Raw genomic sequence first — 25072 nt, 5'->3', positions numbered from 1 at the left:
TCTATATCAAGTTAAGTGATATTATCAATAACTCCTTTCAAAATAGCGCAACCAAAATATTTTAAGATCATATGGTACCAAATGCCCTGTCGTATCATCGATCAAACTGTTATCTCCTCCTGTATAATGAAACCAGCATGCTTAGATTGGCACTTCTGACAAATGCTTTCAGTAAAATTATGCAACTTAATCTGGAGGGAGTAAGAGACCACCAAAATTGTATTTAATTCCAACATTCAGATCAGCTGAAGTCAGCCCCCAAAATACAATAGTCCAGACTTCATTCAACTTAAATGTCTTGTATTTAGCAACTCAGCTGGTGGCCATAAACAACCAGAAATTGGGGAGGAGTCATTGGTTTCAGCGCACTTTGGCACCAATGACATAGTAAAATATAGTCCTGCAGAACTGGAAGCCAAATTTGTATTGTAAGGTAAGAGGTTGAAAGCCAGTATCTTGAACATAGATAGAATTTCTAAGAAAGCAGTTCTAAATGCAGGGCCAGCTAGCGGTGGGGTCTCAATGCAAGAGCAAGGCAGTGGTGTTGTGAGGAGGGTTTGCATGGGGGAATGTTTGGCATGGGGGAATGTTTTGGGACAAGGCGGACTTGCACTGGCCTTAACGTGAAAAGGGTGCAGAGAAAGCTGCAGCAGCTCAGGAACATCTGGTTCAAGATAAATAAGCCTTAAAGGATGGCAGTCATAGAATCAACGAGTTGGAAGAGACCACAAGGGCCATCGAGTCCGACCCCCTGCCAAGCAGGAAACACCATCAGAGCACTCCTGACATATGGTTGTCAAGCCTCTGCTTAAAGACCTCCAAAGAAGGAGACTCCACCACACTCCTTGGCAGCAAATTCCACTGTCGAACAGCTCTTACTGTCAGGAAGTTCTTCCTAATGTTTAGGTGGAATCTTCTTTCTTGTAGTTTGGATCCATTGCTCCGTGTCCGCTTCTCTGGAGCAGCAGAAAACAACCTTTCTCCCTCCTCTATGTGACATCCTTTTATATATTGGAACATGGCTATCATATCACCCCTTAACCTCCTCTTCTCCAGGCTAAACATGCCCAGCTCCCTTAGCCGTTCCTCATAAGGCATCGTTTCCAGGCCTTTGACCATTTTGGTTGCCCTCCTCTGGACACGTTCCAGTTTGTCAGTGTCCTTCTTGAACTGTGGTGCCCAGAACTGGACACAGTACTCCAGGTGAGGTCTGACCAGAGCAGAATACAGTGGCACTATTACTTCCCTTGATCTAGATGCTATACTCCTATTGATGCAGCCCAGAATTGCATTGGCTTTTTTAGCTGCCGCGTCACACTGTTGGCTCATGTCAAGTTTGTGGTCAACCAAGACTCCTAGATCCTTTTCACATGTACTGCTCTCAAGCCAGGTGTCACCCATCTTGTATTTGTGCCTCTCATTTTTTTTGCCCAAGTGCAATACTTTACATTTCTCCCTGTTAAAATTCATCTTGTTTGTTTTGGCCCAGTTCTCTAAACTGTCAAGGTCGTTTTGAAGTGTGATCCTGTCCTCTGGGGAGTTAGCCACCCCTCCCAGTTTGGTGTCATCTGCAAATTTGATCAGGATGCCCTTGAGTCCATCATCCAAGTCGTTGATAAAGATGTTGAATAAGGCCGGGTCATACTTTTTCATGTGCAGAGACTGTCCAAATGGGGATGGAACAGGACTTAGGCAATGAAAGTAGTGGAACATGATAGTCAAAGAGGCCAAAGAGCCATAAAGGAAAATGCACGTGTCAGAGGCATTTGGAGAGAGACCCATGTTTTCTGATTCAGACTCATTCTGAATCAGACCGGACACAGGCTAGAGCTCAACGTTGAACCTACCAAGTGGCAATGGCGACGGTGAAGAGGGCCTTCTTCACCGCCTCTATTGCATCTGCAGAAAACAGCAGCAGGAGACTCTTTCGGGTGGTTCGCAATCTATAAGAACCACCTGCATCACCGGGGCCTGCTAGGGACCCCAAGATCTCCTGCAATGCTTTTGCAAAGTTTTTTGCAGATAAAGTCGCTCATATTCAGAAGGAGGTGGGAGCAAGGCCAGGGCGGGAGATTGCTAGAGTCCTGTCTAGTCTTGTTACATGGGATCAATTCCAATCTGTTACCTCCGAGGATGTGGACAGGCTACTTGGACGAGTGAAATCGACCACCTGTCTCCTTGATCCTTGCCCATCCTGCCTGATAAAAGCGAGCCGGGAAGGGCTGGGCGATGGACTCTGCGGGGTGGTGAATGCTTCCCTCTGTGAGGGAGCCTTCCCAGACCCGCTGAAAGAGGTGGTCATTAAACCGCTTCTTAAAAAAAACATCTTTAGACCCGGCCAATATGGCCAACTATCGCCCAGTCTCAAATCTACCATTCTTGGGCAAGGTGATTGAGCGGGTGGTTGCTGAACAACTCCAAGCATGCCTGGAGGATGTGGACCATTTGGATCCCTTCCAATCGGGATTCAGGCCTCACCCATGGGACTGAAACTGCCTTGGTTGCGCTGGTCGATTACCTCTGGCGGGCTAGGGACAAAGGTGAGACAGTGAAGGTCCTGTGTGAGTGCCTGGAGGCGGTTGGAGGATGGATGGCGGCTAACAGATTGGGGTTGAATCCTGACAAGACAGAAGTACTGTTTTGGGGAGACAGGGGGCAGGCGGGTGTGGGGCCTTCCCTGGTCCTCAGTGGAGTAACTGTGCCCCTGAAGGACCAGGTGCGCAGCCTGGGAGTCATTTTGGACTCACAGCTGTCCATGGAGGTGCAGGTCAATTCGGTGTTCAGGGCAGCTGTCTACCAGCTCCACCTGGTACGCAGGCTGAGACCCTACCTGCCCACAGACTGTCTTGCCAGAGTGGTGCATGCTCTAGTTATCTCCCGCTTGGACTACTGCAATGCGCTCTGCGTGGGGCTACCTTTGAAGGTGACCCGGAAACGGCAATTAATCCAGAATGCGGCAGCTAGACTGGTGACTGGGAGTGGCCGCCGGGACCACATAACACCGGTCCTGAAAGATCTGCATTGGCTCCCAGTACGTTTCCAAGCACAATTCAAAGCATTGGCGCTGACCTTTAAAGCCCTAAATGGCCTCGGTCCTGTTTACCTGAAGGAGCGTCTCCACCCCCATCATTCTGCCTGGACACTGAGATCCAGCACCGAGGGCCTTCTGGCGGTTCCCTCATTGTGAGAAGTTAGGTTACAGGGAACCAGACAGAGGGCCTTCCTACCCTGTGGAACACCCTCCCTTCAGACATGAAGGAAATAAGCAGCTATCCTTTCTTTAAAAGACATCTGAAGGCAGCCCTGTTTAGGGAAGTTTTTAATATTTAAGGCTGTCTTGTTTTTAACACTTGATTGGGAGTCACCCAGAGTGGCTGGGGAAACTCAGCCAGATGGGTGGGGTATAAATAATAAATTATTATTATTATTATTATTATTATTATTATTATTATTATTACATGTTAATGATAGAAGCCTTTGAGCCAAGATGGGGGAGCTGCATGGCTAAGATTTTAAAAGGAACATACAGACAATGTATTGAAAAGTGTTCAATTAGCAATAAGTACACCTTGGATTAATCTGATTGGCTACAATACTGCCTGAAATGGAACCAGGGGGACATGGTTATTACTGGCTACAAACTCTATAATAGGGGTAGTAAGTGTGACGTTAACATATATGAGAGAGTGCTGGAGGGGAAATAGTTAAATAGGTTGCACAGACAGGACCCAGGGGGGTGGAGTCAGTGGGTCTATAAAACTAGTTCTGGGAGGAGTTGGTTGGGAGTTGTGGGTGGGTAGTTGGTTGGATTTCGTGGGTTGGCTGGTTGGGAAAGGCAGTTGGTAATAGAGAGACAGTTAGGGCAGTGGGCTCTTGAGTGTGGGGAGGTAGAAGAGATAGAGAGAGGAAAATAAGACTAAGAAAGTAAAGAGCAACAACGTTTGGAATGCTGTAAAAGTTTTATTTGTGTCTGAAATAAAATACACTCTTCTTTATTAATTGAAAAGCTGACTGAGACTGAAGTGATTTTACCAGGGAGGACCTGGTTGGTGGCAGCGGATTAGTGGTGTACGGGTCAATAGTCCGTGAGACGACCGGGGGCTCTGTACGAAGGCCACAGTAAGCCACTGTGCAAACAAGTATATTTTCTTGGCCCTCCAGCAATCTACTGAATGCAGCAGTGTTGGTGGAATTGGCAGCAGAGACCTCTACAAAGAGAGGGCAGCAAACCACACAGTTTCAACCCTAGTGGGGAACCACAGCACAACCTCTAAAGTCCACAGAAAATCAGTAAGACCAGCAGAGTCCACCACTTCTGTCTTTGGGGGGAGTGCTGTGGAGGTGTTCAAATGAAGATTCCAGACCACTCACGGTCAGAAAGTAAGCTGATGACCCAGGAAAAGATTGCCAGAAAGAAGCAAGGACAGAGAAAGAGAAGGGACGACAGTGTATGTATTGTGTGTTATGTCGAGTGCCTAGAGTATCTGTATAAAGTCTGCTGATAGCGTTCAACTGTGTGTGACTGTATGCATTTCTGACTGTGTTAAGGGTATAGTACTTTGCACTGCTGGTGTGTGCCTGCATAAGTGCTGTGCATGTCTGTGTGCCAGAGTAATAGATGACCACACCCACTTTTGATTTGGCCACACCCACTAGTGGCTGGCCATGAGACAATACTTTCCTTGGGCCAAAAAAATGCTTATCACCCCTGCTCTATTGCAATGTCTACCAAACTCCCCCCCCCCCATGGACCACTTAAAAATTGCTGAGGGTCTTGGTGGACCACTTAACGTAAGGAATTTCGCATCATACTAAGGTGGTAATTTCATCAGGACAAGCATTTTGGCTTGCTAGATGAAACAATTCACCCTCTCCTCCACTCCCTGCTTGCTGTTCCAGGGGTTATTCCAACTCCCTAGGGCCAATTTTGGGGGGCACACAGAAGGAATGGTGAACTGAAAGCAGTATTGCACTATAATGTGAAGTAAAACCATGGCTAAATGTTTGTTAGTTAGTTAGTTAGTTGGTTAGAGAGCCAGTGTGGTGTAGTGGTTAAGAACGGTAGTCTCGTAATCTGGGGAACCGGGTTTGCTTCCCCTCTCCTCCCCATGCAGCTGCTGGGTGACCTTGGGCCAGTCACACTTCTCTGAAGTCTCTCAGCCCCACTCACCTCACAGAGTGTTTGTTGTGGGGGAGGAAGGGAAAGGAGAATGTTAGCCGCTTTGAGACGCCTTAAAGGGAGTGAAAGGCAGGATATCAAATCCAAACTCCCCTTCTTCTTCTTCTTCTTCTCCTTCTTCTTCTTCTTCTTCTTCTTCTTCTAGTTGATTTATATACTGCCTTTCATTTAAAGATCTGAGAAAGCATAGTGGTACATGGAGCAAAACTGCAGCCACTTCTCTCCTCCACTGGTCCTGCTGCTGCAGTGCTACCAAGAGTTAAGCCATGGTTTGCCTTAGGGTTACGTGTGGATCCAGGTTCAGGGTTTATTTTCTCTAAACTATGAGCATCAAGTCAGGAGCAAGCACTGGCTACAGCTTGTGGTTTGTCTGGAGTGAGACAAACGACAAGTCCAGTTTCTCCTGTCTCCTCATTCTGCCCTCTTGCATCCACTTTTACTAGAAGGAGATGAAGAGTAGAATAGATCAACACTGTATATAATTAACAACAAGAATAATTTGTGTGTGTTCCACCTTTATTTCAGGATTCTGTTTTATGACAAAGTGAGTTTCCCAGACACATATTGGTAAAAACAGCAAAAAGGGCTGGTGCCATGGGCTACGTTTAGACATCAAAGCATATAAACTGAAAAGTAATTAACACAGTCTAAACCATGAGAGTTTCACAGTTGTGTATTTTGTACTCATGCATTTTTTGTGATTGTATTTTGTATAATTTTAACTTTTAAAACTGTTTTCAGTTTTGTACTGGGCAGGTTATAAATTCAAATAAATTAAAACATAATATTTTAACTCTTTTTTTTACAGTAATAAGGAAACTGAAAATAGGTCTTACATTCTGCTAACTGTTGTTTCTCATATAAGCAGCCAAAGTTCGCTTGTGGTTCTAAAAGAAGGAGAAAAAGAACAAAGTTCCAACAACCTTATCATTTATTGTCAGCAAAATGCTAATTATTACACATTTAGGAAAAGTACAGAGATCTGAAAGGTGGGGGAGTTCTAAAGTTCTCATTTCCTGGACAGATGTCTTAAGTCTGAAGTGAAATAGACTTGAGCAATCCCAGCAGGTGGGTCAATATTATAAAGGATTGAATGTAATCAGATAGTGAAGTGAACTACAACTGAATCCAAACGAGAAGCTGAGTCAGGCTGCCACCAGAACTCTAGAAGTAGCATGTGATGCCCATACAAGCCACCACTTTAACCTGGACTCAAACATGAAGTAACTGCACCTTTTGGCCCATCATGAATCTTCTGGGATTAAAAGGATTAATCAGATAAAGAAAATTGATCATTCACTCTGAAATGTCTATTTCAAAATATCAGGTGAGGAGGATCCAGGAGGCCAAGACCAATGCACTCCTATGAATTTACAATGCCCTCTGCTGGAACTCCAATAAATAAAAACTAACTAGCATGCCCAGCATCAAATATTGCATTACATTTTAAACCTAATTTTATAAAATGAGGTTATGACTTTTGACATATATGTTGTCTTTGCTGATTCATTGCTTTAAAATAATTGCTTTAAAATAATTTGAACCAATGGTTTAACTAATTTAACTGCAGAGAATTTCAGGTTCCGCAACATAATTCATAAAAAATTCCTATACAGTACTTTCAAAATTCAGAAAAGTTAAATATATATTTGTGTGTTTGTGTTTCAGTTTTGAGAGCTTGAAAAAAAAATCAAGTGAGGAGTGTATATAATTTTTTCATGAGGTTTACATCTTACCTGCTTCCTTTTTGTCATAGTAATGATAGATTCCAATGTCTTGGTCTACATAAATAAGGAAATAAAAAACTGAATTATAATTCTGGCACTTGAAATTAGACATGTTTCTTGGGAGGGTGGGCACTATCTTATAAACAGAACTGAGAACCCATGCATGCAGTCATACAAATACTTCCAGAAACACCCACTGAAAATACTTTCGGGCCAGCACCACTTAAAGACCTTAATGGGAAACTGTCCAAAATAGATGGGTTTTGAGACTCCATCTGAAAGCCTTCCTATTGATTTACATATGGTTCTACAATTAGAAGGGAGTTCTAAAACCCAGGGAGTGGGGGAATAACTGAAAAGGCCCTCTCTTTGATTCACTAGAAGGTACAGGAAGCAGGACCATTCCATTGACACTCCTTGAGGACCAGCTCTATTGGCCCTTCCATCACTCAACTGTCACCTGGCATCAGGCTGCAGCAGAGAGGAAGAGAGGAAGGCAGCTGGGCCACTCCATCAGCTCTGCTGAGAGGCCAGCTACATCTGGTGCCTCTTCTTCTTGAGCTGCTTCTAGCCCAGATGGTTGTCACACGCAATTTTTTTAACTTTAAGAATCAGTGGCTGAATTTGCTTTTTACTTACCAATAGCTTTTTTCTTTTTCTCTTTTCTCTTTTAGATTGGCAGCCTTTGGGCAATGGCTGTCCTTGTTCTTATTGATTTTATGTAAGCCACTATAGGAGACCTTCCAGGTGGAGAGCAGTACAGAATGCTTTACATAAATAGACAGACAGAGCCCACTAGGCTAGTTGATCTTACAAGCAAGCCTACAAATAGGGCCCACAAAGATGCACTTAAAGCTTGGGCAATTCATACTGGTGCCTAGGAAATTTTTCAGATGAACTAGCCCCAAACTGGGGCAGGTGAAAGGAACTTCTAATTCTTGACCTGGATGCAATCCACCGGGGTTCAGTCCATGGCCACTCTATTTCCCCCACCCACATAGCTTCACCTCCCAAGTGGGGTGTTGCTGGAAGAATGGATTGTTTCCTTTCTCTCCTGGCATTTCTGTGTTGCACACTAAGAAATACAGTCTTTCTCAGCATCCAGCATAAAAGGCATGTGAACTGCCAATGAATGAAGAGACCACTCTGATTCTCCACCAGAAGCTTGCTATATTTTGTCCTGAGAGCTGAGAAAGGGACTGGGACCACAGGCAGAAAGAGACTGCACTGAGCAGTGGGGAAGAAGAGACACGGCTGATAAGCAGAACTATAAAAAAACCCTATTTCCCCACTGCTCAGTTGTTCGGTCAGCAAGCAGTGAGTGGGGCGGGGTGAGGTGGGGGGGGGGGGTTCACACAAAATAGGTTTTAAAACTTTTATAAAATTCAGTTTTATGTGGACTTTGATGGCATACAGATTGGTGTGCCAGAGGCAACCTAAGATGGTAAAGGTCCTCCTGGATACCAACACTACCTGCACCTTCTGAAATTAAGGAAAGCCCCAAAATGCAAACTTGGTCCTTTGGGGGAGTCCTCCATCCAAGATCAGTAGCACCCTTCCATCCAATTCAGCAGGTTTTCCTACCCACAGTACCTCTGTTGTATATGTGTATTTAACTTCAGCTTCACTCTCATCTACCTCAAAACAACCTCCAGTTTAGGAGGTTCCTTAGCCTTCTTGAGATTTTAAGATGGAAAGGACACATACAAACTGCTTGTCACCCTTACAATGGTTGCACTGTAGTCCAAAACCCCCAAATGATTTCACATCAGCTGTTTCATTTAAGGTAACCTAGAAGGATAGCATAGTTTGATGATACTGAAAACTGCTGAGACATCCAGAAGAATCCATAGGATTGCCATCTTTGCAAGGCTCTTTCACCAGTTACTAGATGGGTGACAACTTCACATGTTGTAAAACACAGAGATTTTTCTCTATTTTGAAACAATAAGGAAATTATTTTACAGAGTCAGGTATATAAATCGTTATACAGAGACATTGTTCTTTCAAATTATCTTTTTTATCCTGAAAGTTGCTCTGAAATCAGTACAGTGGTTTTTGTTTATACATGAGAGGAGTTGTGACAGTGGATGGAGAGCAAAGGGCAGGCTTTCGAATTATGTATGTTCTGAAAAACATGAACAAACTACTACATGTTAATTTCTGAATATTGCTAAAGCTGGCAAAATGGTAACATCTGCTTTACCTTGAACATGCAAGGTGCTCTTCAAAGACCATAGGTGCATTTCAGAGAGAAAGACAGTCATCTGAAGCAGCTGAGAGTTAATTCTAGAAGAAGATATTGAATTTGATTGTCCATTAAGCTGAAAAAAGAACACTTATAAAAACTAAGAACAGCAAGTATCCCAATTTTTAATTCTTTCACAACCAAAAGCAACTAGTAGGGAATTCATAGACTATGTTTATGCCTACTTTCCAAATGTTATTCTTCCGATAGCAAGGTTTGTTATCCCCAAATGCTTGCACACAATGTGAGTATACCAGCATGTTCAGATACTACCAAAAGAGGAGCAAAAAATGTATCTGCATAAAAGCTTAGCAGTTTACTTTTCAAGGAGGTAATCAGTTTTGATGGTAAGAGGGAAAAAGAGGCTGAGCAAAGGAATAGCAGATTGTTGTTTTTAAAAGACACCAGAAGAGTAATGAAGGGAGCCTAGATAGAAAGAACAGATAAGTAGATGCAAGGGAAGGAAGACATATTATATTTAAACTGGAAGTTAAATAAAATACAGGGGGGTGAGAAAGGGAGGCAGTGTAGAGAGCAGAAAAGGGAAGGAACACAGGCATAGTAACAAATGGAACAGAACAGTGAAATAATTCAAACAAGAACAAAGAGGTTTGGGAGAAAAGAAAAAAGGCAAATCATGTTTTAGTTGCCTCAAAAGAGAAAACAGGCAAATTTGTTTGTTGTTGTTGTTGTTGTTGTTGTTGTTGTTGTTGTTGTTGTTGTTACTTCTTCCTGCCCTTCACCCAAAGGGTTCCAGGGCAGGTTCCGACAATTTAAAACATGTATTTTAAACAGCTGATATTACAAACATGGACACAAGATTGCAAGCTTGTGCAGTAAATAAGTTAAATAGAAAGAAAAAGTGAGAGAAAGAAGAGAAGGAGAACAGAAACTTGGGTTTATTGGAATTCATTTAACAAATTAGAGGAAGGAAGGAAGACATCAAAAATCCTATTTAAGTACAAACTGTGTTCACACAGACCTGAATGGCAGCAGCACCCTAACTTCATATCCATATTTATGATCCTGCTCTGCTCTTCCTGTCTTCACTATACATTTATGCTTTCTCAAACATGCTAAATAGTGTCCTATTCATCAGTGAAGATGCAGTCCTCACGTCCTAAGCAGTTTTCTCTCTAAATGGGGCTCTGTAATTGAAAGCAGCCCTGTCAGGATAACGTGGTTTGGGGAAGAACTGAACTTACTTTTGAACCACTGTGCTCAGTTAATGCTTTCCCTCTTAAATTCAAGTTGCTAGAATGACTCATTAAAAGGTAGAGAGTTGTTTGTTGCTCTGAAAATTCATCAACTCAAAAGACAAAAATATATTCAAATTCTTTTTGTTTAAAACTATAGCATGCAAGCCAAAGATAACAATGTGGTGGCAAAGTGAGGGCTTTGTGAAGATTTTAAATGTGTGTCAGTATTATCCTTATAAATGTGCCTTTTAACAGCAACACACTGATGGATATAAAACTAAAAATATTCTATATTGATTTGAAAGTCACACCGAAGCGCATATTGTCAAAAAGGCCTAACTATGGCTTGTATAATAATCGCTGAAAAGAAATACATTATCTGATAACCAAAGAATAGTGGCATGAAAATCACACACTGTAAACTTATTTCCATTTGCTGAGAAGTTGTTTCATGCTCCACTGAATTAATTCTTCACATTTTTAAGAAGTCTGGAAATAAGTCCTATCTTTTGCAATTATAAGTGGTCATGTTATAGCTACAGAGCTTTCAATTTTAAGACATTTACATGTGTAACAGTACCAAAATTATATCAGGTGGTTAGTCCTTTCTTCTGGGCAAACATGAGAAATAGAAAATGCTTTATTTAACTAAGGCTTCAATTTTCATGTACTGAATAGATTCCATGTCCTTAGGTCTTTAAGTAAAATATCAAATATCATGAGCTCTGCAATGAAATTGTTGGGAGACACCATAGTCCAGCTTTTATAGACATCCACTCATGCAGTCACAACTTTTAAAAGCATTAATTTGCCTCAACAATATTCAACCACTATTTTTATTAGACACTTATTAGACTACCTATCCAGGCCTTAAGGTTAAGTTGTTGAAAACAAGGGACAAGATATTTTTGATGTTGGTTTTCTTTGGGAGCTCGGTCAAATCCCCGCTTTGCCAGCCTCTAGACATGGAATCAAGACTTTTTTTATTCTACAGTGTTTCAAGACTGATACCTTGTGGGGGTTTATGGTGTGTGTTAATGTAGAAAATCCCAGAGCAGTTCACAAATCTTACTCTCAAATATGTAACCAACTGAAACTATAAAACCATCTTCAACCTAAAAACTGAAGCAATTTAAAACAAACCCACAGACAGTTATACAAAATCAGTCTAATTATACACACAGTCAGTCAACTAAAATAACCCAATGAAAGGAAAGACATCCTCAATATCATAGTCACAGAGTTGGAATGGACCCCAGGGTCATCTAGTCCAACCCCCTGAAATGCAGGAATCTCAGCTAAAGCATCCATGACAGATGGCCATCCAACTTCTGCTTAAAAATCTCCAAGGAAGAAGAGTCGACAACCTCCCAAGGCAGTCTGGTCCACAGTCAAACAGTTTTTTACTGTCAGAAAGTTTTTCCTGATGTTAGTCAGAATCTCCTTTCTTGTACCTTGAAGCCACTGGTTTAAGTCCTATCCTCCAGGCCAGGAGAAAACAAGCTTGCTCCGTCTTCCACGTCACAGCCCTTGAGATATCTGAAGATGGCTATCATATCTCCTCTCAGTCTCCTCTTTTCCAAGCCAAACAATTCCCTCAGCTGATCCTCATAAGGCTTGGTTTCCAGAACCTTGATCATCTTGGTTGCCCTCCTCTGTAGATCATAGAATCATAGAATCATAGAGTTGGAAGAGACCACAAGGGCCATCGAGTCCGACCCCCTGCCAAGCAGGAAACACCATCAGAGCACTCCTGACATATGGTTGTCAAGCCTCTGCTTAAAGACCTCCAAAGAAGGAGACTCCACCACACTCCTTGGCAGCAAATTCCACTGTCGAACAGCTCTTACTGTCAGGAAGTTCTTCCTAATGTTTAGGTGGAATCTTCTTTCTTGTAGTTTGGATCCATTGCTCCGTGTCCGCTTCTCTGGAGCAGCAGAAAACAACCTTTCTCCCTCCTCTATGTGACATCCTTTTATATATTTGAACATGGCTATCATATCACCCCTTAACCTCCTCTTCTCCAGGCTAAACATGCCCAGCTCCCTTAGCCGTTCCTCATAAGGCATCGTTTCCAGGCCTTTGACCATTTTGGTTGCCCTCCTCTGGACACGTTCCAGTTTGTCAGTGTCCTTCTTGAACTGTGGTGCCCAGAACTGGACACAGTACTCCAGGTGAGGTCTGACCAGAGCAGAATACAGTGGCACTATTACTTCTATTATTATGTTCTAGCTTGTCAACATCTTTCTTCAATTATGGTGTGCAGAACTGGACACAGTATTCCAGGGACTCAGCTATTCAAATAAAACGTTTTAAGTGTGATATACAATGGGACACTAAATGGCGATGGTGAGCCTTATGAAAAATTCAATGTAGTTTTAAAAACACTTTTTAAAAAGGCATTTTCAGAACTTTTTTTATATGTGTGTAGATTTTACCGAGATGTAGTCTGACCAAGGCAGAATAGAGTGGTACTATTACTTCGCTTGATTGGGACACTATACTTCTGCTGGTGCAGCCTAGAATAGCATCAGCTTTTTTTTGCTGTTGCATCAGATTGTTGACTCATGTTAAGCTTGGAGTCCACCCCTAGATCCTTTTCCCATGGGGGAGGGGTTATTGGGTGGTTCTTGATTTTATTTCGATTATGTATTTTGTGTTTTTATATTGTGAACCACCCTGAGACCTGTGGGTATAAGGCGGTATACAAATAGTAATAATAATAGTAATAATAGTAATATTGTACTGCTAGTAAGGCAGGTGTTCCCCTTCTTATATTTATGCATCTGGTCCTTCCCGCCTAAGTGTTGAACCTGACATTTGTCTATATTGAAATTCAATTTATTAGTTTGGACTCAGTTCTCCAATTTATTAAGGTCATTTTGAATTCTGATTCTGTCTTCTGCGGCATTAGCTACCCCTCCCAGTTTGGTATCATCTGCACATTTCATGAGCATCCCCTCAATTCCTTCGTCCAAATCATTTATAAAGACGCTGAACAACAACGGACCCAGGACAGAACCCTGCGGCACCCCTTTTCCCCAGCATGATGAGGAACCATGAATGAGTACTCTTTGAGTTCAGTCAGTCAAGCAGCTACAAATCCATCCAACAGTTCCCTCGTTCAACCCACATTTTACGAGCTTCCTCGTGAGAATATCATGGGGGACTTGGTGAAAATCAAGATACACTGTGTCTACTGCATTCCCCTAATCCACTGAACTTGTATCTCCATTAAAAAAGAAATCAGATTGGTCTGGTATGACTTATTTTTGAGAAACCCATGCTGGGTCTTAGTAATCACAGCGTCCTTTTCTAAGTAATCACAGACCAACTGTTGAATTATCTGTTCAATATCAAAGTATTGCCATTATGCAGATACTAAATCCACCACCTCCCAGCCCCACACAGAGTAAAACACACATGCAGCACTCAAAGAAATCATAGGAACAACAATGTTTGGTTGCTATTCCCCCTTTCTTTCCACACACCCAGCCTGCAACTCACCCAGGCTCATAATTTCCTCATAGTAAGTGCTTCATAGCCAGAAACATTACCTAAATTCCAGCTACTAGAAATCCAGAGCTATCACCCTGAAAACAGTTCCTTCCAGCTCTCAACCGAGAGGCTTCTTCTTGAAATGAAAGGTGGCATATAAATTATTTTTTTAAATAATAGTATTACTTCTGCACATACACACATGGCTAAATGATGTTTCAGCAGCTGCCTTTTTGCTCTACTGGTCCTCTCACTCGACAGGTACTTTCTGAAAGAGCTGAGGTGGCCAGCAACCTCTGGCAGCAGAGGAGCGAGATGTTCTCAAGTTATCCTCTCTGCTCTGGTGATCTTTGTGCGCCTCACACTGCTGCCACCAAAGTCCTCAAGGTGAGCTTGTGGCAGAGACTCCATCCCTAAAAACAGCACCTGGTACAGGTGAGAACCAGAGAGAGATATGCTGTCCCAAAGGGATGCAGATTACTGGATGTGAAAGAAAGATGTATTTGTGACAAAGGAACAGCCATGCCGATTGCAATCTTTCTATAAAAAAAATTATACACACATAAAGTATATATACAAAGTATATATACAAAACCATGGTGTGTTGCTATAAATAGCTTTGCCATTGTGCATCACTATTTTGCAGCAGGATAAATAAATTTTCCCTGGATCTCAACAATGCAAAATTATTTTAAATAGAGTGATAATAAAGCGAATACTGTGGATCTACATGGAAGAGTCCAGTTCCATGAGAGGTAGCGGCTCAAGGTGAAACCAGCAATGTCATCAAGCAGGGAGCAAAGAGGAACAGGACCTTAGACAGCTCCAAGAAGCCTTGCGAAGGAAGGTACATGAGATGATAATGGAGCCAACTGAAGCCTCGCGCAGGCTGATCTGAAGTGTGGTAGGCTCTGCTTCTCTAAAGAAACTGGGTGGTTAGTTAAAGGTATCTCGTGTTATGTTGTAGCCTTTGAATTCTGTGAGGCACAGCAGAGGACTCGTCCTCTGTCAGAGGATGGTGGCGGTGTTTATTTGTTATTTGTTTTTATATTTATATCCTGCTGAAGCGGAGCAACCACTTAATACCACCAATTAATAATGTGGCAGATCCACTCCCACTATCTGCCCCCTATTAAATATAGAGCACCCACCTCACTGTGCACCAATTACACAAATTTCTACCATTTACCACAGGCTATTGTTGGGGGGCTTGTGTAAGGGAAAACTTAGTGATTAGAGCAGGCTTCCGCAAACTTGGCCCTCCAGATGTTTTTGGCCTACAACTCCCATGATCCCTAGCTAGCAGGACCAGTGGTCAGGGATGATGGGAACTGTCGTCTCAAAACATCTGGAGGGCCAAGTTTGAGGGAGCCTGGATTAGAGTCTCAGGTAGGAGTTGATTAAACAAACAAGAAAAGTTTCATTAAACTAAAGAAGTTTATGAAACAAAATGGGTCAGGAAATGCATTCTTTCAGGTAGAAGTTAACTTGTTTACTTTAACTAACTCTAAGATGTCTCAGGCTTAAACATGCCACTATAGGCAAAACTCTTCTTAAACTTCAGTTACTAAAAATCAGTTGTTACACTTCAGGTAGTAGATGTCCAGGTTTCTAGAACAGATAGGAAAATGCTCAACTCAGTTTCTATTACTTAAATATTACAGTTAAATACTTTCAACACCATACAGTTTCCTTCACAGCTTAATACTTTGGTTCATGAGCGAGGGGCACATCTCCTCAGTTGCCCACTCTTAACCATCCCACCCCTGAGCTCTTCTAGATGGTATAACAGACCCAGGGGGTCACCTCACTCCTTGTTGTTGGGTTGGGAATCTTCTGTACCTAGAAAAACTCTCCCCTCCTGGCTATACCGAGACCCAGGTAGCCTGAATTCCCACAGGATCTACCTCCCAGAACACTCCTGTCTGTTTACCTTTCCCAGACCCTCAACACGGTCTTAATGCCTAAGCTATGAGGCTACTTCCTCTAGCTATGGATAGTCTAATCAGTGTGTATGTTTAACTTAACTCAGAACCAGTTCTCACTCCCTATCTCCCAACCTGAAACCTGTCTAACATCTCAAATCAAATCCTATCCCTCTTTTCAAATCCAGCCCTACCTAACTCTCTCCCTCAGAAACTGCTCCTTTTATTCTTCCCCCCCAAAGTGCTGACTCCAGCACTCTGGTGGAGTTTCAGAGGAACTGCATCACCAGACTCTATTCTGGCTCTGCTGTCCATCACACCTGCCCTCCCTCCCAAAGGAGCACAGTGCAGCTGGAGGGTTGTATCTTCCAGCCAGTTGTCCCGTGAATAAGGTACTGGTAGTTCTCCCCCAAGGATGTTGATTGAACCTCATCATCAACAAGAGTTCTCCTTTATGCACTGCAAGATCCCTAGGTTGTGGGTTGTGATATGAAGGATCTAACTCTCCCTTTCCCACATTCCAAAGATCACTTTCAATTGACACAATAGTTGGAGAACCATGCTGTTCCAGTAATGACATCCATATTTTTCCCAAGTGTAGTTTTGCCCAGAATATGCTTCCATAAGCAGAAGGGGAAAGACAATAGTTTGCTTATTTCTCCTCCCCCAGCACTCGCTTGTATCCCCAAAAATCTGTCTGGCACAGGGGCAGTGTTGGGTGCTAGAGGAAGTTTCAGTGAAAACCACATCCTCTTTGTTTCCAGCAGAACTCCCCACTACAGTGGAACCCATTCTGCAATAGAAGAAAACCTTCCATTGCTGGAAGGATCCAAAAAATTGCATTTTAAATGTTGGAAAATGCAATATATCCAGAAGAGATGTTCTAAATATTACCTTGAAACACTTTCATCCTGATAATAAAATTAACTGTGGTGCAGCAATAAAACTGACATTTGCAAAAACCAAGCAGGCTCCAGTATGGTTTCAAACTGGATGGAGGATCACATGTTGAGATTCCTGCACTGTAGTGGGTTGGACTAGATGACCCTTGGTGTCCCTTTCAACTCTATGATTCTAACTGTATGTTCATTCTGCTAGAAGTCCATAGTCTAGAAAATCTCCAAGTAAGATAAAGGACTCCTGGATAGTTAAGTCCAGTCAAAGGCAGCTAAGGGGTAGGGCGCTCATCTCACTTCAGGCCGAGGGAGTTGGTGTTTGCCCACAGACAGTTTTCCAGGTCTTGTGGCCAGCATGACTAAACCGCTTCTGGCACAATGGGACACCATGATGAGTGCCAGAGCTCACTGAAATGCCATTTACCTTCCCGCCACAGCAGTACCTATTTATCTACTTGCGCTGGTATGCTTTTGAACTGCTAGGCTAGCAGAAGCTGGGACTCCAAGTCCCATTAATTGTGTTAGCTCTGAAAACCTAATACCAGTCTTCTGAAAAAGAAAAAGAATTCCCCTCCCCACCTAAATTACTCATTGCTGCTAGTGAACTTTATCAATCATTTTCAAACCACCCAAACAAGCTACAGGCTAGTAAAGTTCCATTACTCTGACGTTACAATGTGTGAACATATATACTGTACAAGATGTCACAAGCAATCTGTGACAGACAGTATGAGAATCAGCCCAAATTCTGTCTATCAAACCCAAGAACTGTTCAGGTGATTTGACAAAAGAACCGGCAATGCAAGTGGGATTTTGCTTCCCGCTTTCCAGGCTTCAGCATAATCCTGCAAACACTTGCTTCAGACGTTACACATCTTTCTCAAAAACCTTGCTTAAGCAACCTAGCCCCAAGTCACTTAACGTGGGATCAAGGACAAGGGGAGCAGCCCCACCACTGAGCAACCATGCCAAGATCACAGCTGGCTGCAGCGACAGAGTCTTCACTTTTATACAGATGGCTGAACTATTCATGCACACCCTAGAGTCCAGAATCTCTAGCCAGTGGGCCTCATTAAGCCTGTTAGGCCTTCCCCTGGGTTCCATCAGGCCATTTTGACCAAGCTCACCTCCTGCTACACCTGACTTCAGCTACCACATCTAGTATTGGGCAGCTAAAGGGGGGGCTTGGACGAAAGGGGCTTTGGGGACACCAATGATGCTGTGTGCAACTCTTCCCAAAAACCGCATGGGAAAAAATGAGTCACCTGATGTCACTGGTCCCCAGAAGTGTATGGAAATAAGATTCTGGTCTGCCAACTGGATCTCACCCTCCACTTGGGGCATGGCTACTTGGTGGATCCCCATTCCTGCACTGAATAACATGAAGCGGGTTATATCTCCCTGATTTGTCTACTATTGAACAAGGTATTGTTTCGTGTCTCTATCACTGATAAAAGCTATGACTTTCAAAACAGCTTAACTGAAGTGGTAATAAGATTAAACAGAGCAACAGAATAACTTAAGGCAATGCTATTTATTAAAGAGGATACATATAGTTTATATATCAATTTTACCTGTGACAACATTGATGAAAGCTGGCACTCAGTGTTCAACTGATGCTGGAAGTTAGCTTACAAACCTTAGAAATGTTTATCAAAAAGGATATGCAAAGTGATCAAAGTACAAATTGTTAGATTCTTAAGAGGATTAAAAGTTTTACATTCATATTTTACTAGAGAATTATTTATTTAACTTACTAGTCATTTAGTCTAAGCAACTTACAAAAGATTAAAGCCAAATGCATAGTATAAAAATAAACAGAAAACATTACAATAAAAAACATCACAAAAACCGTAAGGCCTGTGTCGCTTATTTGATAGCAGATGAGTGATCCAAACTAAAGATATCTCTTGACACTTGACACAGGATAACTATAGGAATCTGAGCTGCCAACTCTTTTAAGAACACTATTTCAATAAGTTATAAATTGAAGTGTTGAGAATCATACAGTTTTAAGACGTTATTTACTACAGAAAAGATAAAACTATTTTAAATATGAATGAGAATTAATTAAAGAGAAACCATTTCTAAAAATTCACAAAAATTGTAAGAATAATCCACTTAAATTAAACACTACATTTCTATTTCTGCCTTTCTGTTCTTTTCTGATCTTCAAACAGAATTGCATTAGGAAAAGCACTTTATTTTCAGATATGCCCACCTCCATTGAAGGAAAGAAAAGAACCATCAGCGTTTACATTCTAATAATTCAAGATTGCTCCACTACTTGTTTAGGTTTATTGTGTGTCCTTGTACAGATAGGGAGGACAAAATGACTTTGAAGAAACATATGCACTTGTTCAAACATTTCAGTAATCACATTTAAAATAATTAAGTACCAAAAATAAAGCATTTGCATAAGTGTAAATGTTATAATTTTAACACATTAATTTTAATATGCACCTTTTCTTAGCAGCTCAAGACAGACTCCTTCCATCTGAACATGAAAATATGAATATGAAAACATTCCTAGTCTACACAAATATTTGGCTCTGATCATTGCTCACTAAGCACATATATGATTGGAGGGATTTGTGTGTCTACAGCCCACATGTGAAGGCTCATTTCGAAGTGATGGAGTCCACATGTGCCGGCCTGACCATGTGGAAAGTCTCCAGGAGTTTGGAATACTTCCGAGGCAAGAGACTTATAACATGATGTAACTTCTAACACGTGAAATGGGTTAATGGCCTAGCTTTTTCTATACAGAGAGACGTAGAAGCCAGCTCCTCCTCACTGGCGGTGCTTTGGTATGAAGAAAGACCATAATTTTATAATGCCACTCATCAATATATCAACCTTTGGGGAGGGGTGTTCCTACAATCAAGTGGTATATATTTTAATGACTGAATATAATAGGAAACCTATAATGGCTGCTTACACACAATCCCCATAAAGCTGTCAGGCTATAAAGAACATGGCATCTTAATTTATCACTCCTGGTCGAGGTAAATGAGTGATGTTTAAAGATCTCTTAAATTAAAGTTGTTAAAGTTCAGTACCCTCTTATACCTAATAAGGGGAACATAAGTTTCCCTCATATAGGCTGGGTTTGGAAAGTAACATCTAGTTTTGTCATTTGTTCTTGGCGCTTGTTTCAGCACTTCCTCCTTTTATACTTTTCTATTTTAACTAGAAAATGACAGAATATTCTGGGTTTCACTTTTTCTTTGTCTTGTTTTCCAAATTGGTATTATAGTTACAGCAGTTCATTATTCTATCACAAAAATCTTGATCAGACACCTGAGTTTTCAAATAAATAGAACACCTGTAATCTTACCACCCCAGGCATCTATTGCCACATTTATTATATTATACCTTTACCATTTGTTTGTATGACTAAAATAATTAGTTCAATTCTATCATTAGGTCTCTTGATGGACTGATAGCGGTCACTCTTAGGAAGTTTGCCTTTCTGCCACCTTGTAAGACCAGTCCTCTAACAATGAATCTGTGTCTATAAAGAATACTCTTAGAATATTTATTATCCAATTAACACTTTTCCAATTAAGTAAGAGTCAGGAATAGCTTCCTAAGCTAACCTGTTCTTCCTGTTGTCTGCATATTCTAACATTTTAATTTGCAGCTCAGGAGGGAATCATGCACCTTACCACCAGTTGTCTGTGTAAAAACATTACAGTATTTCGTAGAAAAATATATTGTAGAATTTACTAGCTTAATTAAGCATTATCAGCATTTGTGAACCACATTATACTGAGGTACCATTTGGGCTAGAGCCCCATTCTGCATGGGAATATTAAAATTTAAGTTGGGGTTCTACAGAAAATCTTTCATGGTTTAATACTAAAGTCAAAAGAAATAGAAAAGCAATCACAGTCTATGTTTCTTTCAGACAGTCTGGAGGCAGAAACACAAAAAAATGCACTTAGCTTATGTCATTATCTAGCCCTTTAGCATCATTTTAAAAGCTTATAATTAAGAACCATCTTCAGTAGAATGCAATTCTTTCCAAAAGAACATGTTTTAACTGTATTTTTTTTAACTCAAAGATACCAAACATATTTCTATCCTTTACGATGTAAAGTACTTGCCAGGCATTTAGACCTCTCATACCAAACAGAGTCAAACTTGAAGTACTACACTGAACTACAACAAAAAGAGGACGCCATTACAACTCTCGTTTTAAATACCCCCGCTATATGTAGGCTATAGAAGCTGTGATATATTGCTGAGGGGGGCAGAAGAGAGGACGAAAGCAAGACTTCAGGCACCAGTTATGTCTATGTCTCCTCCAGAAAGTATAGCCAGAGACATTTTGGCAAATTTAAAAAATCCACCTGGACAGAAATCGTAACCCTGAAAAAGAGAACATGTGCTGGAAAAAGAAGACACATGGCTAGCCTAAAATATGCCAACTGCAGGGAGGAGGGCAACAGAACCCTCTCCAAAGCAGAAAGCACTACCGGTGGGTCAAATGTATTAACTTTCAAAATGCATTTATATCTCCTAACCCTATTATGTACAAAGTACATTGTCAGGGAACTGCCATCGGAAGGAAGGGAAGTGAAAGGGCTCACACAGGTTGGGAGAGACTCAGCAGCTGAAGAGGGAACCAGTAGGGGGAGAGGAGCTGAGCTGAGGGAAAGGGAGCTGGAGGGATGGCTCAGAGACACTTCCAGCGAAAACAGTGGGGAGGTTTCAGGACCTCCTGTAGGGACACCCACTCCTCGCCGGAAACTGTCACGCAGAGAGTCCAGAAGACGTGTTTCCGTTAAGGAGCTTTTATGTTGGAAGCGATTCCGAAAGCAACCACTGTCGGAATCTGCCAGCGACTGACGGAGCCATGTTTAAGGGGCTCCGTTACAGACAGAGGTTTGCAAACTTGACCAAACTCTGAGGGACTAGGATTTTACACACAAGCAGCTCATCGTCCCATCACAGCATTCCGACAGTCTTCGTGAGCAGCTTGTGCAGGAGAAGGCATCATGAGCAACCCAGCCGGAACCGGAGAAGCAGGAGCTGGAGCGGGTCCAAGCCTGGAAGAAAGGTACCGGGTGTTGGAGGTCCAGCTAGCGCTGCAGACGGCGAGGCTTGAGGAGAGGAGGGCTCAGGATGCAGACAAAAAGGGGAAAGACACCCAGCTCGTCAGAAAGGTACCAGGATTGGTGCAGAAGTTTGGGGGGGAGCCCAAAGACTATCATGGCTTTCGGACAGAGATGCAATATGCCCTCAATCTGCAGTTTGATGAATTCCCTGACGAGGAATCACGAGTGGCTTTCGTGATTGGGCATCTTGAAAAGGGGGCGAGAGACTGGGTTAGACCCCTGATGGCAGCGAATAGTGACGTCCTAAAGGACACGATGAAGTTCTTTCGCGCCATGGATCTGATGTTTTCCAGCGATATTGAACAGGGAGTGGTCCGCAGACAGTTAATGGCTTGCAAACAGGGGAGCCGATCTGTCCGTGAGTACTGGACTGAGTTCACCATGTTGATCCATAAATTGGGGTGGGATCTATCGGCGGAACCCATTCAAATGCTCTTTGAAGAAGGGCTTTCTTCGGCTGTGAAAGACGAACTTTCCCGGGCGCCCAGGGCGGAGTCTATGGACCAGCTGACCAAATCAGCGCTGACCATAGGAGCGCGCCAGGAGGCGAGAGCATTGGAGAGGCGGGAAGGGAAGGGGGAACGTTGGAAGGAGTTCCGCATTCCAGACATTCCAGAGCCAACTTTCCCGCCGGCAGAGCCGATGGAAATCGGAACAGCGCGCGCGCGCGCAGTTTCAAAGCCCAGTGAGGGGGGAAAGAAGGAGGGAAAAGGCGCCCGGAAATGCTATCTCTGCCAACAGCCAGGTCACTTTGCCAGAGTCTGCCCCCAGAGGAAGGAATGGCAAGGGATGGTAGGAGCTGTGGAGGGAAGAGAGGAAGAAATACCGAAGCAAGTAAAAGCCAACGCCTGGCTGCCACCGTCGGGGCACAGCAGCCAGGCCAAAGAGCAGTGAAAGTGCCCACGCCAGAACCTCCTAAACCCGCCCTAGTGATAGAAGTGGCGCTAGAGCTGCCAAACGGACACCCTCTAAAGATAAAGGCGCTGTTGGACTCAGGCAGCTCCTGCAATTTCATGAGCAAAGAGTTTGCAGCTGAACACCAGATACAGACGATCCCTTTAAGCAACCCCCTGCAGGTGACCACGATCGATGGCAGGGAGCTGTTGGGAGGAGAAGTCAGCTTGCAGACCGTCCCAATGATAATGAAGGTGGCAAGGCACACCGAACTGATAGCGTTTAATGTGGCCACCTTGGGAGGAGCTCCCATTATATTGGGGATGAGCTGGCTAGCGTTACATGATCCGCTGGTGGGCTGGCATCAGAGAGTGGTTTCTTTTGGTTCAGCACATTGCTTAGAACACTGCAAAGAGGGAAAGGGTTTGGCAGGGGCCCAAGCCACCCTAGCAGGGACTGAAGTAACGGAGAACGTGAAGGTACCACGACAATACGCAGATCTCCGCGACGTCTTCAGCGAAAGGGAAGCTGACCAACTACCCCCGCATAGACCCTTTGACTGTCAAATCAATTTACTCCCTGGGGCACAGCTCCCTGTAGGCAAGCTGTACGCCATGTCAGACAGAGAGATGCAGGAGCTAAGAGAGTTCATTGACAAGAACCTGAAGAGAGGGTTCATCAGAGAGTCCAGGGCGGTGGGGGGCAGCCCAGTGTTTTTTGTGGATAAAAAAAACACGAACAAGCCGAGGCTTGTGTGTGACTTCAGGGCCTTAAATGCAGTGTCAGAACCAGTGGCTTTCCCTATGCCCAGGATTGACGACATTTTGACAAGGGTCAGGAAGGGAAAGATTTTTACTAAACTGGACCTAAGGGGGGCGTACAACCTGATACGAATAAGGAAGGGGGATGAATGGAAAACCACCATGTTCACCCCTTTGGGGGCATTTGAATATTTAGTTATGCCCTTCGGCCTACAAGGAGGCTCCGCGTGCTTTCAATCGTTTATGAACCATGTCCTGGGGCCTTTGCTTTACAAGAATTGTGTGGCCTTCTTAGACGACGTGTTGGTGTATTCTGAGAATGAGGAGCAGCATGTGAGAGACGTCAGAGAAGTGTTGAGCAGGCTGCAAGCCAACCAGCTGTGGGTGAAACTGGAGAAGTGTCAGTTTCATACCAAGGAGGTGGAATTCCTGGGGTATCGCCTGTCAGACAAGGGATTGGCCATGGATCCCGGCAAGGTCCAGGCGGTGCTGGAATGGAAAACACCCAAAACAAGGAAGGATGTGCAGAGGTTCCTAGGATTTGGGAACTTCTATCGTAAGTTCATCCGAAACTTTGCCCACCTGACGGCGCCCATTACGGACTGTCTCAGCAGTAAGAAGAAGTTCGTTTGGACTGAGGAGGCGGAGCGAGCATTTGAGGAACTAAAAAGGGCCTTCGCCTCGGAACAACAACTCCTGCATGTGGATTTACAAAAACCGATGAGAGTGGAAACTGACGCATCAGACAGAGCTATTGGGGCGGTGCTTCTGCAGCCAGGGAAGGAGGAGTCAGAGTGGAGACCGTGTGCCTTTTTTTCGCGAAAGCTGAACAAATCCGAGAGGAACTACACGGTGTATGACCGAGAACTACTAGCCATTCATGAGGCGTTCCGGAGATGGAGGCACCTGCTAATTGGCGCACAACATAAGGTGCAAGTGTGCACTGACCACAAGAACCTAGAGTATTGGAGGACGGCACGAGTGCTCAACCAACGGCAAGTGAGATGGGCCCAGGAGTTCTCCAAATTTAACTTTGAGATTTGTTACGTGCCAGGCCCAGAGAACATTAGGGCGGACGCTCTCTCACGCAAACCTGAATATTTGGAGGGGGAGGGAGCACCCGAAGAGAGACATGTCATTCCAGAGGACCGCTGGGTGTGTGGGGCGGCATTGGTGGGACAAAGAGAACTGGTAGAGGAAACAGAGAATGATGAATACGCCCAGAATAAGCTCAGAGGTCTTAGGGGTGAGGGAGAGGAACCAGGGGGTTTCGAGGAAAGAAATGGAGCTTTGTATTACAAAGGGGCACTGTATATCCCTGAAGGAGACTTAAGGGGGAGGGTACTCAAGCAGTTGCACGACAGCCCCACGGCGGGGCATTTTGGACAACACAAAACCATGTGGTTGGTCACCAGGGAATTTTGGTGGCCTAAGGTGAGGGAAGATGTACGGGAGTATGTAAGAGGGTGTGAGCAATGCCAGCGAGCCAAAGGGGAGAGGCGGGCACCGGCGGGGCTATTAGAACCCTTACCAACCCCAGAACGACCTTGGGAGGCAGTGTCGATAGATTTTATGACTGATCTGCCGAAGTCCAAGGGGAAAACAGCCATCATGGTGGT

At 43.3% G+C, this 25072-nt stretch overlaps 1 protein-coding gene across 5 annotated transcripts in view; it reads right to left on the bottom strand.

Moving 5' to 3' along the window:
• The window catches only part of WDPCP (WD repeat containing planar cell polarity effector), a 201504-nt gene that overhangs the window by 135665 nt on the left and 40767 nt on the right, over positions 1-25072 (bottom strand). For all 5 annotated transcript variants that reach the window (XM_080997392.1, XM_080997393.1, XM_080997391.1 and 2 more), the window contains exons 2-4: positions 9113-9195; positions 6916-6960; positions 6016-6066 (exon numbers count right to left, since the gene is read on the bottom strand). In XM_080997392.1, the coding sequence (XP_080853518.1) occupies positions 6016-6066; positions 6916-6960; positions 9113-9173 (157 nt within the window). In that variant the 5' untranslated portion in view covers positions 9174-9195. The remainder of the gene's footprint in view (positions 1-6015; positions 6067-6915; positions 6961-9112; positions 9196-25072) is intronic.

This window comes from Podarcis pityusensis (genome assembly GCF_964106645.2).
Source record: "Podarcis pityusensis genome assembly, chromosome: 3".
Classification (NCBI taxonomy): Eukaryota; Metazoa; Chordata; class Lepidosauria; order Squamata; family Lacertidae; genus Podarcis; species Podarcis pityusensis.
Note: the sequence above shows the minus strand (reverse complement) of the source record. Positions and strands in the feature narration are given on the sequence as shown.